At 49.1% G+C, this 19,256-nt stretch overlaps 1 protein-coding gene across 1 annotated transcript in view; it reads left to right on the forward strand.

Annotated features, from left to right (window-relative positions):
• LOC123747228 (metallophosphoesterase MPPED2) overlaps window positions 1-12,816 on the forward strand; it is a gene marked incomplete in the record, with an annotated part of 14,831 nt that extends 2,015 nt beyond the window's left edge. Inside the window, 3 exon segments of the mRNA XM_045729267.2 lie at window positions 2,100-2,274; window positions 6,116-6,342; window positions 10,190-12,816. Coding sequence (XP_045585223.1) covers window positions 2,100-2,274; window positions 6,116-6,342; window positions 10,190-10,344 — 557 coding nt within the window.
• Between the last annotated feature and the right edge of the window lie 6,440 nt (window positions 12,817-19,256).

Raw genomic sequence — 19,256 nt, forward strand, 5'->3', positions numbered from 1 at the left:
GCCTCACCCCCACCCTTGCCTCACCACAGGAACGCTGCCTCACCTCCCCCCACCCTTGCCTCACCACAGGGACGCTGGCCTCACCCCCACCCTTGCCTCACCACAGGAACGCTGCCTCACCCCCATCCTTGCCTCACCACAGGGACGCTGCCTCACCTCCCCCACCCTTGCCTCACCACAGGGACGCTGCCTCACCCCCACCCTTGCCTCACCACAGGGACGTTGCCTCACCCCCATCCTTGCCTCACCACAGGGACGCTGCCTCACCCCCATCCTTGCCCTCACCACAGGGACGCTGCCTCACCTCCCCCACCCTTGCCTCACCACAGGGACGCTGCCTCACCTCCCCCACCCTTGCCTCACCACAGGGACGCTGCCTCACCCCCATCCTTGCCTCACCACAGGGACGCTGCCTCACCCCCCGTCCTTGCCTCACCACAGGGACGCTGCCTCACCCCCATCCTTGCCTCACCACAGGGTACGCTGCCTCGCCTCCCCCACCCTTGCCTCACCACAGGGACGCTGCCTCACCTCCCCACCCTTGCCTCACCACAGGGACGCTGCCTCACCCCCACCCTTGCCTCACCACAAGGACGCTGCCTCACCTCCCACCCTTGCCTCACCACAGGGACGCTGCCTCACCTCCCCCACCGTTGCCTCACCACCGGGACGCTGCCTCACCTCCCCCACCCTTGCCTCACCACAGGGACGCTGCCTCACCTCCCCACCCTTGCCTCACCACAGGGACGCTGCCTCACCTCCCCCACCCTTGCCTCACCACAGGGACGCTGCCTCACCCCCACCCTTGCCTCACCACAGGGACGCTGCCTCACCCCCATCCTTGCCTCACCACAGGGACGCTGCCTCACCCCCCGTCCTTGCCTCACCACAGGGACGCTGCCTCACCCCCATCCTTGCCTCACCACAGGGACGCTGCCTCGCCTCCCCCACCCTTGCCTCACCACAGGGACGCTGCCTCACCTCCCCCACCCTTGCCTCACCACAGGGACGCTGCCTCACCCCCACCCTTGCCTCACCACAAGGACGCTGCCTCACCTCCACCCTTGCCTCACCACAAGGACGCTGCCTCACCTCCCCCACCCTTGCCTCACCACCGGGACGCTGCCTCACCTCCCCCACCCTTGCCTCACCACAGGGACGCTGCCTCACCTCCCCCACCCTTGCCTCACCACAGGGACGCTGCCTCACCCCCACCCTTGCCTCACCACAAGGACGCTGCCTCACCTCCACCCTTGCCTCACCACAAGGACGCTGCCTCACCTCCCCCACCCTTGCCTCACCACCGGGACGCTGCCTCACCTCCCCCACCCTTGCCTCACCACAGGGACGCTGCCTCACCTCCCCCACCCTTGCCTCACCACAGGGACGCTGCCTCACCTCCCCCACCCTTGCCTCACCACAGGGACGCTGCCTCACCCCCACCCTTGCCTCACCACAGGGACGCTGCCTCACCCCCACCCTTGCCTCACCACAGGGACGCTGCCTCACCCCCATCCTTGCCTCACCACAGGGACGCTGCCTCACCCCCGTCCTTGCCTCACCACCGGGACGCTGCCTCACCTCCCCCACCCTTGCCTCACCACAGGGACGCTGCCTCGCCTCCCCCACCCTTGCCTCACCACAGGGACGCTGCCTCACCCCCACCCTTGCCTCACCACAGGGACGCTGCCTCACCCCCCCCCTTGCCTCACCACAGGGACGCTGCCTCACCCCCACCCTTGCCTCACCACAGGGACGCTGCCTCACCCCCCCCCCCTTGCCTCACCACAGGGACGCTGCCTCACCCCCCCCCCCCTTGCCTCACCACAAGGACGCTGCCTCACCTCCCCCACCCTTGCCTCACCACAGGGACGCTGCCTCACCTCCCCCACCCTTGCCTCACCACAGGGACGCTGCCTCACCTCCCCCATCCTTGCCTCACCACAGGGACGCTGCCTCACCTCCCCCACCCTTGCCTCACCACAGGGACGCTGCCTCACCCCCACCCTTGCCTCACCACAGGGACGCTGCCTCACCCCCCCCCCCTTGCCTCACCACCGGGACGCTGCCTCACCTCCCCCCCCCTTGCCTCACCACAGGGACGCTGCCTCACCCCCACAAGGTGGTCATCTCAGGTAACCACGAGGTGCTGCTGGACCAGGTGGCCTGCTACACCCACAAGGCGGCCGACCCGCTCACCGTCCTCAGGAACGCCACCTACCTCCAGGACAGCTCCGTCACCATCTACGGTATCAAGATCTACGGTGCACCATGGTAACCTCAACAATCCATACCTTTCATTTATTTTTTAAAATAAACTGTGCTTTTGCTTCCATGTTCTGATATATAAAGCTTCTTCCAGTGTTCATTCTATTCGAAAGCTTAGCTTAGCACTGATAATGAAGCGTTGCCACTGCTCTCTAGGGTGGTCGCACTCCTCAAAGTGTTCCTCACATACATTCAATTACTTGTGTTCAAAAAGCTCGACACTTAATTAATTCCTTCCTATTTTTTGTATATCTTATTCAGTCCTGAATACATTATTGAACAGTGTATTCTTGTGTCTGAAGCGTGTGTTTGTGATTGTTTGTTCAATAATTATACACCCATACCCATCCTGTGGGTGGTAGTGGACCCCATACCCATCCCGTGGGTGGTAGTGGACCCCATACCCATCCTGTGGGTGGTAGTGGACCCCATACCCATCCAGTGGGTGGTAGTGGACCCCATACCCATCCCGTGGATGGTAGTGGACCCCATACCCATCCCGTGGGTGGTAGTGGACCCCATACCCATCCCGTGGGTGGTAGTGGACCCCATACCCATCCAGTGGGTGGTAGTGGACCCCATACCCATCCCGTGGATGGTAGTGGACCCCATACCCATCCCGTGGGTGGTAGTGGACCCCATACCCTTCCCGTGGGTGGTAGTGGACCCCATACCCATCCAGTGGGTGGTAGTGGACCCCCATACCTATCCCGTGGGTGGCAGTGGACCCCATACCCATCCCGTGGGTGGTAGTGGACCCCATACCCTTCCCGTGGGTGGTAGTGGACCCTATACCCATCCAGTGGGTGGTAGTGGACCCCCATACCCTTCCAGTGGGTGGTAGTGGACCCCATACCCATCCCGTGGGTGGTAGTGGACCCCCATACCCATCCCGTGGGTGGTAGTGGACCCCATACCCATCCCGTGGGTGGTAGTGGACCCCATACCCATCCAGTGGGTGGTAGTGGACCCCATACCCATCCCGTGGGTGGTAGTGGACCCCATACCCATCCAGTGGGTGGTAGTGGACCCCCATACCCATCCAGTGGGTGATAGTGGACCCCATACCCATCCCGTGGGTTGTAGTGGACCCCATACCCATCCCGTGGGTGGTAGTGGACCCCATACACGTCCTGTCGCCCCACACCCCAGCTCCTAGTGTATCGCCACACAACAGCTCCTAGTGTGTCGCCACACCCCAGCTCCTAGTGTGTCCCCACACCCCAGCTCCTAGTGTGTCGCCACACCCCAGCTCCTAGTGTGTCGCCACACAACAGCTCCTAGTGTGTCCCCACACCCCAGCTCCTAGTGTGTCGCCACACAACAGTTCCTAGTGTGTCGCCACACAACAGCTCCTAGTGTGTCCCCACACCCCAGCTCCTAGTGTGTCGCCACACCCCAGCTCCTAGTGTGTCGCCACACAACAGCTCCTAGTGTGTCACCACACTCCAGCTCCTTGTGTGTCGCCACACAGCAGCTCCTAGTGTGTCCCCACACCCCAGCTCCTAGTGTGTCGCCACACAACAGCTCCTAGTGTGTCGCCACACCCCAGCTCCTAGTGTGTCGCCACACAACAGCTCCTAGTGTGTCGCCACACCCCAGCTCCTAGTGTGTCGCCACACCCCAGCTCCTAGTGTGTCGCCACACCCCAGCTCCTAGTGTGTCGCCACACAACAGCTCCTAGTGTGTCGCCACACAACAGCTCCTAGTGTGTCCCCACACCCCAGCTCCTAGTGTGTCGCCACACAACAGCTCCTAGTGTGTCGCCACACAACAGCTCCTAGTGTGTCCCCACACCCCAGCTCCTAGTGTGTCGCCACACCCCAGCTCCTAGTGTGTCGCCACACAACAGCTCCTAGTGTGTCACCACACTCCAGCTCCTAGTGTGTCGCCACACAGCAGCTCCTAGTGTGTCCCCACACCCCAGCTCCTAGTGTGTCGCCACACAACAGCTCCTAGTGTGTCGCCACACCCCAGCTCCTAGTGTGTCACCACACAACAGCTCCTAGTGTGTCGCCACACCCCAGCTCCTAGCGTGTCGCCACACAACAGCTCCTAGTGTGTCCCCACACCCCAGCTCCTAGTGTGTCGCCACACAACAGCTCCTAGTGTGTCGCCACACCCCAGCTCCTAGTGTGTCGCCACACAACAGCTCCTAGTGTGTCCCCACACCCCAGCTCCTAGTGTGTAGCCACACAACAGCTCCTAGTGTGTCGCCACACCCCAGCTCCTAGTGTGTCGCCACACAACAGCTCCTAGTGTGTCCCCACACCCCAGCTCCTAGTGTGTCACCACACAACAGCTCCTAGTGTGTCGCCACACCCCAGCTCCTAGTGTGTCGCCACACAACAGCTCCTAGTGTGTCCCCACACCCCAGCTCCTAGTGTGTCGCCACACAACAGCTCCTAGTGTGTCGCCACACCACAGCTCCTAGTGTGTCGCCACACCCCAGCTCCTAGTGTGTCCCCCACACCACAGCTCCTAGTGTGTTGCCACACCACAGCTCCTAGTGTGTCGCCACACCACAGCTCCTAGTGTGTCGCCACACCCCAGCTCCTAGTGTGTCGCCACACCCCAGCTCCTAGTGTGTCGCCACACAACAGCTCCTAGTGTGTCGCCACACAACAGCTCCTAGTGTGTCCCCACACCCCAGCTCCTAGTGTGTCGCCACACAACAGCTCCTAGTGTGTCGCCACACAACAGCTCCTAGTGTGTCCCCACACCCCAGCTCCTAGTGTGTCGCCACACCCCAGCTCCTAGTGTGTCGCCACACAACAGCTCCTAGTGTGTCACCACACTCCAGCTCCTAGTGTGTCGCCACACAGCAGCTCCTAGTGTGTCCCCACACCCCAGCTCCTAGTGTGTCGCCACACAACAGCTCCTAGTGTGTCGCCACACCCCAGCTCCTAGTGTGTCACCACACAACAGCTCCTAGTGTGTCGCCACACCCCAGCTCCTAGCGTGTCGCCACACAACAGCTCCTAGTGTGTCCCCACACCCCAGCTCCTAGTGTGTCGCCACACAACAGCTCCTAGTGTGTCGCCACACCCCAGCTCCTAGTGTGTCGCCACACAACAGCTCCTAGTGTGTCCCCACACCCCAGCTCCTAGTGTGTAGCCACACAACAGCTCCTAGTGTGTCGCCACACCCCAGCTCCTAGTGTGTCGCCACACAACAGCTCCTAGTGTGTCCCCACACCCCAGCTCCTAGTGTGTCACCACACAACAGCTCCTAGTGTGTCGCCACACCCCAGCTCCTAGTGTGTCGCCACACAACAGCTCCTAGTGTGTCCCCACACCCCAGCTCCTAGTGTGTCGCCACACAACAGCTCCTAGTGTGTCGCCACACCACAGCTCCTAGTGTGTCGCCACACCCCAGCTCCTAGTGTGTCCCCCACACCACAGCTCCTAGTGTGTTGCCACACCACAGCTCCTAGTGTGTCGCCACACCACAGCTCCTAGTGTGTCGCCACACCCCAGCTCCTAGTGTGTCCCCCACACCACAGCTCCTAGTGTGTTGCCACACCACAGCTCCTAGTGTGTCGCCACACCACAGCTCCTAGTGTGTCGCCACACCACAGCTCCTAGTGTGTTGCCACACCACAGCTCCTAGTGTGTCGCCACACCACAGCTCCTAGTGTGTCGCCACAAACTCTTCATGGTACAATATACTCATACAGTACTGGCCTAGTTCTTCCTCCTGATAATTCAACGGTCCTCTTAACTTGCCACAACGTACAAAATGCAGCTTACTAACCTAAACATAAAGGTATATTAACCCAAGCCACTTACCTCTCCTAACCTAACCTAACCTAACCTACCTGAGAGGACCTGTGTGTGCCCCGCAGGACGCCGGAGTACCACGTGATGGCCTTCAACTTACCGCGGGGGAAGTCTCTGCAGCACAAGTGGCAAATAATCCCTACGGATACTGACATTCTGATGACCCACGAGCCGCCGCTGGGGCACGGGGACCTCACCTGGAGGGAACAGAGGGTCGGCTGTGTGGACCTCCTCGCCGCCGTCCAGACCAGGATCAAGCCTGCCTACCATGTCTTCGGTCACATCCACGAGGGTTAGTTATTAGTCACGTCTTGTGTACGGGTACCTGGTGTGGGGTGGTGGTACCTGGAGTGGTGTGGAGGTGGTAGGTACCTGGTGTGGTGTTCTGGTACCTGATGTAATGTGGAGGTACCTGGTGTGGGGTTACCTTAAGGTTACCTTGAGGTGCTTCCGGGAATATGCCTTCGCGGCCCGGTCATTAACCAGGCCTCCTGGTTGCTGGACTGGTCGACCAGGCTGTTGGACGCGGCTGCTCTCAGCCTGACGTACGAATCACAGCTTGGTTGATCAGGTATCCTTTGGAGGTGCTTATCCAGTTCTCTCTTGAATACTGTGAGGGGTCGGCCAGTTATGCCCCTTATGTGTAGCGGAAGCGTGTTGAACAGTCTCGGGCCTCTGATGTTGAAAGAGTTCTCTCTCAGAGTACCTGTTGCACCTCTACTTTTCAACGGGGGTATTCTGCACATCCTGCCATGCCTTCTGGTCTCATGTGATGTTATTTCTGTGTGCAGGTTTGGGACCAGCCTCTCTACTATTTTCCACGTGTAAATTATTATGTATCTCTCCCGCTTGCGCTCAAGGGAGTACAGATTTAAGCTCTTTAGTCGGTCCCAGTAGTTTAGATATTTTACTGAGTGGATTCTAGCAGTAAAGGATCTCTGCACGCTCTCCAGGTCAGCAATTTCTCCAGTTTTGTAAGGGGGCTGTCATTGTGCAGCAGTACTCCACTTTAGAGAGCACTAGCGTCTTGAAAAGTATCATCTTCGGTATAGCAACTCTAGATTGAAAAGTTCTTGTTATCCAACCTGTCATTTTTCTTGCAGTTGTGACGGCTACTTTATTGTGTTCTTTAAAGGTAAGGTCTTCCGACATGAGTACACCCAGATCCTTTACATTGCCTTTTCGTTCTATGTTATGATTTGCCTGAGTTTTGTACGTGGTTTCCGTTTATATATTTTCATTTTTTTTCCGTAGCGCATGAGTTGGAACTTATCTTCGTTAAACACCATATTATTTTCTGTAGCCCATAGAAAGACCTGATTTACATCTGATTGGAGGTTAGCCGTGTCCTCTATGTTGCCAACTCTCATGAAGATCCTAGTGTCATCTGCAAAGGATGATACAGTGCTATAGATTGTGTTCTTGTCTATGTCCGATATGAGGATGAGAAACAGTATTGGAGCAAGCACAGTACCCTGGGGGACTGAGCTCTTCACGGTTGATGGGCTGGATTTTATTTTGTTGACTATTACACATTGGGTTCTATTAGTCAGGAAATTGTAGATTCATCTGCCTATTTTTCCGGTAATTCCTTTTGAACGCATTTTATGTGCAATAACACCTTGGTCACATTTGTCGAAGGCTTTTGCGAAATTTGTGTAAATTACATCAGCGTTTTGTTTGTCTTCCATAGCATCTAATGCCATATCATAGTGGTCCAGCAACTGTGACAGGCAAGAGCGCCCTGTTCTGAAACCATGTTGTCCGGGGTTATGGAGATGCTGTGATTCCATGTATTTTGTGATCTTACTTCTTTGCACTCTCTCAAAGATTTTTATGATGTGCGATGTTAGTGCTATCGGTCCGTCATTTTTTGCCTCTGCCTTATTTCCTCCTTATGGAGTGGTGCTATCTCTGCTATTTTTAGTATGTCAGGGATAAAACCAGTATCTAGGCTTTGTCTCCTAAGAATGTGAAGGACCTGCGATAGTGGGGTTTTTTTACAGTTCTTGATGAATATGGAGTTCCAAGAATCAGGGCCTGGTGCAGAGTGCATAGGCATACTGTTTATTGCTTCTTCAAAATCTGCTGGGGATAGGGTGACGTCTGATATATGATTTGATGTTGGTATCATATCCATGAAAAAATCATTTGGGTTATCAATCTGTAGTGTATTTAGTGGCTCGCTGAAAACAGAGTCGTTCTGCTTCCTCAGTAACTCGCTCATTTCTTTGTTGTCATCGGTGAAAGTTCCATCTCCCTTTCGCAGGGGCCCGATACTAGAAGTGGTTTTTGATCTTGATTTTGCATAGGAGAAAAAATATTTCGGATTTCTCTCTATTTCACTGATGGCCTTTTGCTCTCTTTGCCTCTCCTGGGTTTTGTATGATTCTTGTAGCTTGAGTTCAAATGTTTCTATTTCTCTACCTAACCTTCTTTGCCGTTCTTGAGATAGGGTGCGACTCTCAAGTTGTTCCGCGATTCGTTTTCTTCGCCAATATAGGGAACGACGTTCCCGTTCCAATCTTCATCTCTTCCTCTTTTTTCTTAGGGGTATGCGGTTTGAACATATTTCTAGTGCTACTGATCTTATTTTTTCCAGGCACTGGTTCAGGTTTGCATTTTCTAGCTGTTCTTCCCAGTTTATTTCAGTGAAGTCCTGGTTTATTTGCTCCCAGTTTATCTGTTTATTATTGATGTTGAATTTGCTGAAATCTCCTCCACCTGGAATCGGGGCTGATTTTGAAGGTCTATTCCCCATGCTTGTTAGAACTTCAATTAAGTTGTGATCTAAGTAACAGGTATTTGTAATCATTATGTTCCTGATCAATTCATCATTATTGGTGAAAATGAGGTCCAGGGTGTTCTTCCTAGTTGGTTCTACTATTTGCTGGTTTAAGGCAAACCTGTCGCACATCCGTAGCAGGTCATTTGCATGTGTCTGTTCATTTAGGCTACTTCCTGGTATTCTTCCTGATATTTCTGGGGTGGAGGTACCTGGTGAAAATATAAATATGTGCTTTGCTTCTGTTCTGCAATGTAATGGGCTCCGGTCCCCTTAATCTTTCGTCATAGCTAAATCCCCCTTGCCACCAGAGAGTGATCTTTGTTGCATATCGTTGCACCTCTTAAGTCGTGTTTATGTAGGGGCTCCATGCCGGGGCAGGTTAAGAAAGATTGGATCTCGTGCTGGATATAGATACTCGGAAGGCTTCTTTGTCCAAGTACAGGTGCAGAAAGGTTATCCGGGCATTTGGCAGCTGGTTATATGTTATTTACCTGATTTACCCGAAGGCCAATAACCCTAGTGACCTCGACGAGGACAGGAACCCGGCGGCTTGTCGAATGTCCCTCATTTGCCTTGATGATCCTTTCTTGATATATTTTAAAACTCAAGACAGTTTTGGCAGTTACGGCTTCGGCGGGTCATCGGTTCCATGGATTAATAACCCCTGTGGGGTGAAAAGACATCTCCTGTTCTCAATCCTACAGTGTGGCTTGTTGAGCTTGAAGCCGTTGCTCCTTGTTTGTGTTACATCTGACCTGAAGAAAATATCCAGATCAATATCTTCTTAACAGTATTTTAAAAGTTTCAATGAGATCCGCCCTGTCATGCCTGGTTTGCAGTGTTGTTAGCCCTGTGGCTTCCAAGCGTTCCTGATACGAGAGAAGACTTAACTCTGTGATAATTTTTGTTGCCCGGTGTTGCACCTTCTCAAGAGCAGCTATGCCCTTCTGAAAATGAGGTCTCCAGGCTTGGCTACAGTAATCCAAATGGGGAGCGCACTAGAGAATTATACAGTTGAACCATTACCTTCTTTCCTTATAATCAAAAGTATGCTTGATTATCTTGAGAGTTTGGTTAGCTATTCTGACTGCTGCTGCCAGAATTGATGATGATCTGGTGATGCGTTCCTCTGGTGTTAGATTTGGAGTTGTGTGTGTGTGAAATGGAGGTATCGACAGAGTGTGCGCGCGTGCATGCACATGTAGTTAAAAAAAAGAGCCTTTGCTTTTGAATAACCGAATTTCCTGCCGTGTTATAGTAACCCCATTTAATCTTCCCCCGATCAAAGTGACTCTAAAATCTAATCTTATCAGTTATGGTTGTTGAGCTGACACGTGACTTCTTCTCCCAGGATACGGGATGACGACAGACGGAACTACGGTGTTCGTGAATGCATCCACCTGTGACGTCACTTACGAACCCGTCAATCCTCCAGTGGTCTTCGACATGCCACTGCCTGAAGGCTACACTAAGCTTCGCCGTGATAGTGTTTCTTCCGCGACCTGAATATGCCTAATGATCATACTAATTCTTAAGTATGGGTGTAAATAAGTATTTTATTATTTGTGTAAAAGTTGTTTTACTCGGTGTTTGAATGACGCATATAGATGCAGTAACCCTTGTGTATGATACATTGACATCAAGACCCTTACGTATGAGTATCATACACAGACACAGGACAGCATCCAATATACAGATGGTCAGCGGTATGACTTTCTGGCCAGGTGTATTGGACAATAATTATATAAGTTTGACGAAGGAAAATAACGAGTAAAGAGAAAGCAGGTTTTGGCTATATATTTCTAACCGCCAGCCTCTCAGTACGTTAGGCTACAGTACACATTGCAAGTTACTTTTTAAGAATTATACAGAATTCGAACTGGAATTTAAGGGATCACGAACACTCGATAAAACTCCTCCATGCTTTATAAAAAAAAAAAAGAGGTTTAAAACTCAAAAATTAAATGTGTTTTTTCTGGATATACAAGTTGAAACAAAATTTCATTTTTATAGGAAAACTATATGCAATACTAATTAATTTTTGTGTATTACTCCTACATTCATACTCGTGTCGATCCGCATTCTGAGTTTGGTTACAGCTCTGTGTAACATTCGTCCATCGATTTTCTGCATTAATTTATAATTGTCTGTTTCAAATTGTGAAGCGTGCGATGTAAGGAGACATGGACCACTGATGTTTAAATGATTCCAACCAAGAAAGCAAATGAATTTTAATGTGATGTTTAATTTACAGTTTTTGCTCACCCTTATGAGAAGAGACTTTTCTTACACCCTGTATAAAAAGTACGGTCAGGCACCCTAATTCACACTTTACTTAAAGCTGCTTGACTGAGGATAATGACAACATTGTTCCAATTGTCCCAGATTCATTCAAACACAAGCTCGAAAATATCTTGGATCACAGTTCAAATCCATCATAATGCTAAAAATTAATTTACTTGTTGAAAAATAGTGAGGATTAGTTTGACACTACACATTGAACAGTATTTTGTGGCTATATTAAACCAGACATAGACTGATTACTTCACTGTGTGAATCAAGAGGACTTTCGGTGGCTGGGTTTACAAAATTTCCAGTGTGTTCCAACTGCACTCAGCAGTCCTGGAAATAATTATAAAATGAAACCATGACAATCGTTCTCGGACACAAAGAATGCCCAGACTTCGAATCTAAGACAAGAACTTAGTCTTCCAAATGTAAAAAATAGTACTATGAGTGCCAAGCATGCTATTAAGACTGTCAGAGACTCTTATTGTAATTATGGTACTACTAAAATTTTGATCTATGTGTTATACATAGCAGGATAAAGGAACGGCACAAAGAGGCAAGGAATCGAGTAGTATGTAAAGTTCTAAAAATTCCACTTGCTTGAGCAAACCCAAGAGTCCACTTCCGTGGGAACCTGGTATATAGACTTATAAGAAGAGTCATGTAATACTGAAATCAACGAGATAAAAATTCCAAAAATGTTCACACAATAAATGAGATATAGGTCTTGAATTCAGTAATGAGGCAGTAAATAATTAAGCAAAGTACACACTGAAGGCTATGCTAATCATATTAATGAAAGGGCTGGATCTGCGTACAGAGTTATTATAAATAATGTCTTGCATTATGAAAATGTGATAAACGTACGAATTGAGAAACATATCTCTTCAGGCACTAAGATATTTAAACGAAAGCACAAATCGAAGCAGTGACTTACTGACTCAAACCCTATTCACCTTGTGTACCCTAAATTAGACTCATCAGAGTTTTTGACACTGTAAAGCGTCTCCATACCTAGTACTGCCGACTTGCTTGCTACAACAACCTGTAGCTGGCCAAGAGTATAACTTACTCTAAGTATTCCGTGACCAGTACAAACAATGACACAAATGTTAATGAAAGTCTTACCCACCTTACAAACACAATAACGGACCAGAAAGCATTAGTATTAAACACTAGTGAGCACCGCTAGGAAACACGTGTATATGGAACTAACTAAACAAGTATTCCAGACCATTATTTATACATATCTGCTTAACCAAACGAACACGGGTTTAGTGCCTGACCCCCACAGAGTGACTGTACACGTTCCTCCGCCGCCCACTGGATGGGTGTGGCCTCCTCCATGTTATACATACATGAAGCCCACATGGGAATACTTAAACACTGATTTGAAATGCTAACCTTCAATAAAATTGAGGTCCAATTTCTGAATCATTTGACTCTCTTGTTACAGCACTCTGGATGGGTGCGGGTCTTTATAAAAATTAAACTAATTGAAACTGTAAACAGACTGTTTATGTAAATGTTAGTAAACTCTGTAATTAGTTTATCAATGCTGTGATTTGCTTAGCCAAGCGAATATTGGGGTTCAGTTCCTGAGCCCATGATGTGCCTCTGTAACCTTTCCACCACCGCCCACAGGATGGGTATGGGGTGCATAATAAAAGCTAAACAACAGCAATGTTATGTTGTGTTTTCTTCTACCACAGACGTGACCATACATTTACACAATGCAAACCAGAGTGTATAACTTTCGTCTGTCCTACAGAAACAGTGTTAGAGAGCTGCTTCAGCACATTTTGAGTTACTAAGCATTCGATCACAGGAGGTTGTAGTCCTATGGCACCGGGTTTGATTTCCGGCTGAGGCAGAAACCAATGAGCAAAGGTTCACTCCCTTGGTGCCTTTGTTCCCCTAACAATAAATAGGTACCTAGGAGTTAAACAGCTGCTACGGGATGAGTTCCAGGAATGTATGTGTTTGTGTATGTAAAAAATATATAAAACCCGAAACGCTATGCGTATTAGTGGCTTTAAGTATTGTATGTACTAACTATATCTATTAATCCAACATTATGTTTGTAACTCTGTATCTATGTATAGACTTTTCCTGAATAAAATATTATTATTATTATTATTATTATTATTATTATTATTATTATTATTATTATTATTATTATTATTATTATTATTATTATTATTATTATTATTATATGTAGTAGATATGATAGAACAAATAAAAATAGATTGGGTAGAAAGCCGGAGTACAAAAGCTAATCGCTCAATTCTGTAGGCACAAATAGTAAATACATACATTTTTGTCCGTTATACAGACGGGTTGAGAGATGTGTTCTACACATTGTGCGGTGGGTTATTGCGCACTCACCCACAGGATGTGATTGATGTGCATTTCCAAAGGCAGGTTACAATTCTGACCACCACTTATAAATACATATTCGTCTCTCCTACGTTGACGGTGGCAGGAGACCTGTTAATGCACATAGCGAGTTGTTGAACACTCATCCCATATAAGTGCATTTACAAGCTAGTGTTATCACATATATTACATAGTTATTGTCTCGCGTACTAACTCTTGGGTACAGGTGCAGACAGAATATCATCAAGGGTTCCTTCAGGTAATATTTATTAAGTACAGCATATCTCAACATTATAAATTTGGGGCACAATGTACATACATCAACTCTTTCTGAACCCCTAATGTAAGCTTTCTAACAAGAAAAAGCAATCATTTTCTTGAGATTTATATTAAGGAATGTTGATTGATATCAGAATATTGATTGATTTCAGACCCACTGGGATGAGGTAAGCTAATTTCTATCAATATTATAACTGTATAATTGCCTTACCTGTCCTAACCTCTTCCTCCCTCCGCTACACTATCGTCCACTCCTGTAACTCCAACAGCCCCTCCACCTCCCACCTCCACCTCCCACCTCTTTACCCACCCCTTTCCACTCTTCAACTTCACCCATTACACCTTCATTCACTGAAGTTTAGTGAATGAATAATCCATAACCCCCATACTGAAGCTGTGTGGAGTTTTCATACCCAGTGAAGATGCAGACAGTCCTTACCCACCGATTCCGGCTTTATATAGAGTCCATATTCCCTGACAAGCTTTATTTATTGAAGGTGCTGAATGTATATCCCTGACTGACGCTGGGGACTAACTTATTGACTGAAACTGTCAAATCTATATTCCATGATTAAAGCTGTAAGACTAAGTCCATGTCAGATGATGATCTCTGGAGAGTAAATACCCACCGACATAAGCTCTGGAAAGATAGTCGGGCTCACTTACTGCAGCTGAAGTGATTATACCCACACACTGAAGCTCAGTGGAGAATCCACACCCACAGATTAATGATCTACTGAATTCATGGCAGCTGACTAACTGCCACCCAATTTTATAGCAACGAAATGAAACTCTGCAGATAGTCCTTGCTGTATATACTTTTGGAGAGTTTATACCCATTGATTAAAACTCTGTGAACATGCACTATATCATGCTTAATGAATCTCTGGAGTTTATACCAATTAACTGAAGTTCGGTGAAGGATCCATTTCCACGGATTTATGCTCTGTGGGGTGTCCTTGTCCAATTAAGCAGCATAAAGCCCTTAAACTGAGAATGAAACTCGGTAGAGTACTTTATCCATTGAAACTCGACGTAATCCAATGCCACTGAATGAAGCTTCATTTAGATTTTGGTATTGACTTGACGTCTATCAACAATTATATTTATTAAAAGTTACCACAGTTGCTTACTGACCCATTAGCTAGTATACTTTAGTCCAGGACTAAAGTAAACTCAGTGTTTATACACTAAGAAGCAGAGAACACTGTTTGGTGTATTGGTGTATATATGTCCTGAATGAAGGTTTGTAGATAAAGACCATATATGCTTAACGACCAAAGCTCTGTTCTGGGGTGTCTATATCCACTGAAGGGAGTTGCGACCTGGTCGCTATGGGATGCGGACGTGTCGCCTACACTCTCAGTTGTAATTGTCTTAGCCTTGCGTGCGGTTCTCAAGGGTGTTGCCGTTGTGTCGCCCCCTTTGCACGGCTGCTCCTCAGTGATGAGAGGAGGTCCCTTGCCCCATGTCTTGCGGTCCAGGACAATTGGACTGGAATGTTCTGGACTCGCGGACTACCCTGCAGTGTACACCCCCTTGTTAGATGTGTTGGGCATTGACGTTGGTGACGTCTGTGGCGTCTAGCTGATTACGAAGTATCGGACATTAGTTAAGTTGTATATGGAGGAGGCCTATCAGGGCTTTGTGTATCGCTTTGGCGGCCGCACATTCCTGTTGCCGGATGCTGCTGGTTCTGTGGTTGTTTCGATCCGCAGTGATTCCGCTACATATGTCAGCATCCATGGTGCCCCTATCGAGTTCCCTGAGGTGCTGCCCCGGCGCTTCTTTGGGCAGTTTGGTTGGGTGGTGTCCATCCAGATGAATACTATATCCTCTGGTAGACTGAGAGGCATTCAGAACGGCATCCGGACATGGAGATGCGGCTCAAGTCTGACATTCCTTCGTCAGTGAAGTTAATGGACTACTATCTGCGTGTGTATTATGCCCGGCAGCCGCGGACCTGTTTCCGTTGCGGGTTGTCGGGGCACTAGGCTTGCAGTGCGGATGTCGTAACCCAAGTGAACCTCTTCCGTGAAGATGATTTCCCCCCGTTGGTTACTCCTGATGCTTTTGTGGTGTCGGGATGGCGGTGGATGCTGTACCTCCACAGCCGCCTGTCGATTGAGAAGCAACCGGTGGTGGCTGTGCGGCGGTCCCTGTGCCTTCATTGCCTGTGCCTTCATCATCTAGCTGTGCTCTCTGAGGGAGTTGTGTGGTCCAGGCGTGGTTGTAGTGACGAGTGTGGTCTCTCCCCTGTCTTCCCTCCCCCTTCCCCCTTCCCCTTCCCACGGCGGTTGTAGATGGTTCTCCTGCAGCTCTGGACTCTAATGGCTCGCTTCCTGGTGTTGGGGCCGTGTGTGTGGACCCTGTTGCGCCAGTGGATTTGCGGTCTTCTGTTATGCATGGGCCCGTGCCTCCTGTGGTCGCTGCTGCTGCGATTTTGCGTGGCCGTGGGCTACGTTCCCGGGACCAGCTTCCTTGCACCTCCGGTGCGTCGGCCATCGTCGAAGTGGAGAGTTCTGATGGTATGTGGCCGGACCATATCTGATGATATGCGGGTTCCAGGCGTTCGCCAGTTACTCCTCTTCCTGGAAGCCCCGTCTGGGCGGACGTGGACGAATATGCGAGTACTATGTCTTCGGTAGTAGGGGGGTGGGCAGCAGCTCCTGTTGTCTGGTGGTGGGTCGGCGGTGATGGTGGCAGATGTCCATGCTGTGGGGGCGGATGCTGGTGTTCGGGTGTCCGCGCCGGCTTCTATGTGCCCCTTGCGTCCCCTGCTGTGGGCTCCCTCGGAGGATGGGGTTGTTGCCCCTACGGAGTCCGTGGATGTGGGGAAGGACTTGGTGCTGGTCCTTAAGAAGGATGCTGGCCCGCGGGCTCCTGTGACGTCGGGCGCTGTGCGGCCGCGTGGTGGCCACAGGGTGACCGGGGACGATTGATTGATTGATGAAGCTCAAGAGGGAGCAAGGAAGTGCAGATTGAAGTTGGGCCAGGTAGTTTATCCCATTAAAATGGTAGATCATTATCCAATAATTGCTTCCATTAGTAAGAAACAGAAGTACAACATTCACTACCCTAAGTTGTTGTTCAAGTCTCTTCCAGACACAGAGAAGAAATCATGTGGGTTACATGCCTTGGTGAAACAATGTTGCCCACCACATTCAGTTAAATTCATTAAAGTATCAGTGGGACGTCACATTGCACCAGGTACCACCCTTCAGGTGGCTGGGAGATGTGACAGGTTGTTGATCCTTCATCATTTGATCACAGTGCTTGATAAAGGTGCCCTTATTCCAGTTGTCAATCTCTCGCACAAAACCTATCGTTTCAGGGCGGGTGATAGGGTGTCTCAGGCTACACTTGTAGAAAATACAGGAATTTTTCAGTATCAAAGCCAGGAGATGCCAGCCACCACAGCACAATGTAGTGCGCTTAATGTTACAGAAAGTAGTACACAGGGGAAACACAAGACCGAGACAGGAAAAAGTAGTAATATTCAAGAAGTTGATAAGTTAATCTCGGCTCTGGATTTGCAACATGTGCAACAGTCAGATAGGAAACTTTTGAGAGGGATTTTACGTAAATTCCCTAGACTGTTTGCAACAGAAGACGATCAGATCGGGCTTCTGGATAGGATCGAGCATGTTATTCCTACAGGTGATCACCCTCCTATTTACACCCGTCAATGGAGACTTCCGGAACGGGCGAAGGAAGTAATTAGGGATGAGTGTCAGAAAATGTTGAGACAGGATGTGATAGAGCTTAGTACATCACCATGGTTGTCGCCAGTGGTGTTGGTACGTAAACCGGATGGTAGTTATAGGTTTTGTGTTGACTACCGAAAGATCAACGAAATTACTAAAGGTGATGTGTATCCTTTGCCACGGATACAAGAAATAATAGATCAGTTTGGGGCAGCCAAATACTTTTCCACTCTGGATGTGAAATCTGCGTATTGGGCCATCCCAGTCGCTGAGAAAGATAGAGAAAAGACCGCCTTCTCTGATGAGGTTCATACTTATCAATTCAAGCCGATGCCTTTCGGGTTAAAGACAGCGCCTTCATCATTTCAGAGGGCAATTAATTATATCCTCAGTCCAGTCTTGGGGAGGCACTCGTTAGCGTACCTGAATGATGTGGTTATCTACTCCAGGACGTTTGATGAGCACTTACGAGATTTGAATGAGACGTTGGCATTGTTAGATAAGGCGGGGTTCAGACTTAACGTGAGTAAGTGCACTCTGGCATCTCAGAAATTCAAGTTTCTGGGATTCCAGGTGAGCACAGACGGTATCCGACCTGACCCCGACTCCTGTCGTGCCATTGCTGACATGCCTACACCTAAGACAGCAAAGGATGTTCGAAGGTTTCTGGGGGCAGCCGGATATTTCCGTCGCCACATTGAGGGTTTTGCAAGTACAACAGCACCGTTAACTGAGCTTACTAAGAAAAATGTTAAATTCGTTTGGAAACCTGAGCATGATAACGCTTATGCAAAATTAAAAAGTCAACTCATTACCACCCCAGTCTTGGCAGTACCTGATTTTGATAAGGAGTGGGAAGTACACACTGACGCCAGTGGCATAGCTATTGGTGGGTGCTTAATGCAACGTGATAATGACAATCTTCCTCACCCAGTTGCATATTTCAGCAGGAAGGTTAAGGGTCCGGAGGTCCGCTATTCTGCAACGGATAGGGAAGCTTTGGCTGTGGTAGAAAGTGTCAGGTACTTTGAACCGTATCTTTTCCAACGTCACTTTGTCATTTATACAGATCACAGGTCTTTGACTCATATTTTTAAGAAAAGAACTAAGTGCCCTCGCATGTCACGTTGGTCTCATGAACTAGCTGCTCACTCATTCCAAATACTTTACAAGCCTGGTCCATCACATGTTGTACCAGATACTTTGAGTAGAAACATTGCTACTATTAACGTAAATCTTAACATTGAAAATATTTCAAGTGAGAAAATGCGAGAATTCCAGATGAACGAACCAAGGTGGAAGGAAATTATTGAACTTTTGGAGGGAGGAAAATATCCGTCGAAGAAACGTAATTTAGCAATTCATGATTTTGAAATGAAGGATGGGGTCTTATTTTATGTAAAGGGACAGCAGGATCGTGCAGTTTTTCAGTTGGTTATCCCAGAGGTGTTGAAGTCGGCGTTGAAACTCGCACATTCGTCTAAGATTGCAGGTCATCCGGGGATTTTTAAAACTCACATGAAAGCCAAGTCACTCTTTTTCTTCCCCGGTATGTTAACAGAGGTCATTAACTTCGTTAAGTCCTGTGGTCATTGTCAAAGGAGGAAAGGTACCCTTAAGGTACAAGCTCCATTGCAAGAATTCCCAGAAATTTTGGAACCTTTAGATCGGGTGGGGGCTGATCTGATTGATCTGCATCACAGTCATTCAGGAAACCGTTACGTATTGGTGTTGGTAGACCACCTGTCCAGGTACACCACACTG

This window comes from Procambarus clarkii, chromosome 10, assembly GCF_040958095.1.
Source record: "Procambarus clarkii isolate CNS0578487 chromosome 10, FALCON_Pclarkii_2.0, whole genome shotgun sequence".
In the NCBI taxonomy this organism is placed as follows: Eukaryota; Metazoa; Arthropoda; class Malacostraca; order Decapoda; family Cambaridae; genus Procambarus; species Procambarus clarkii.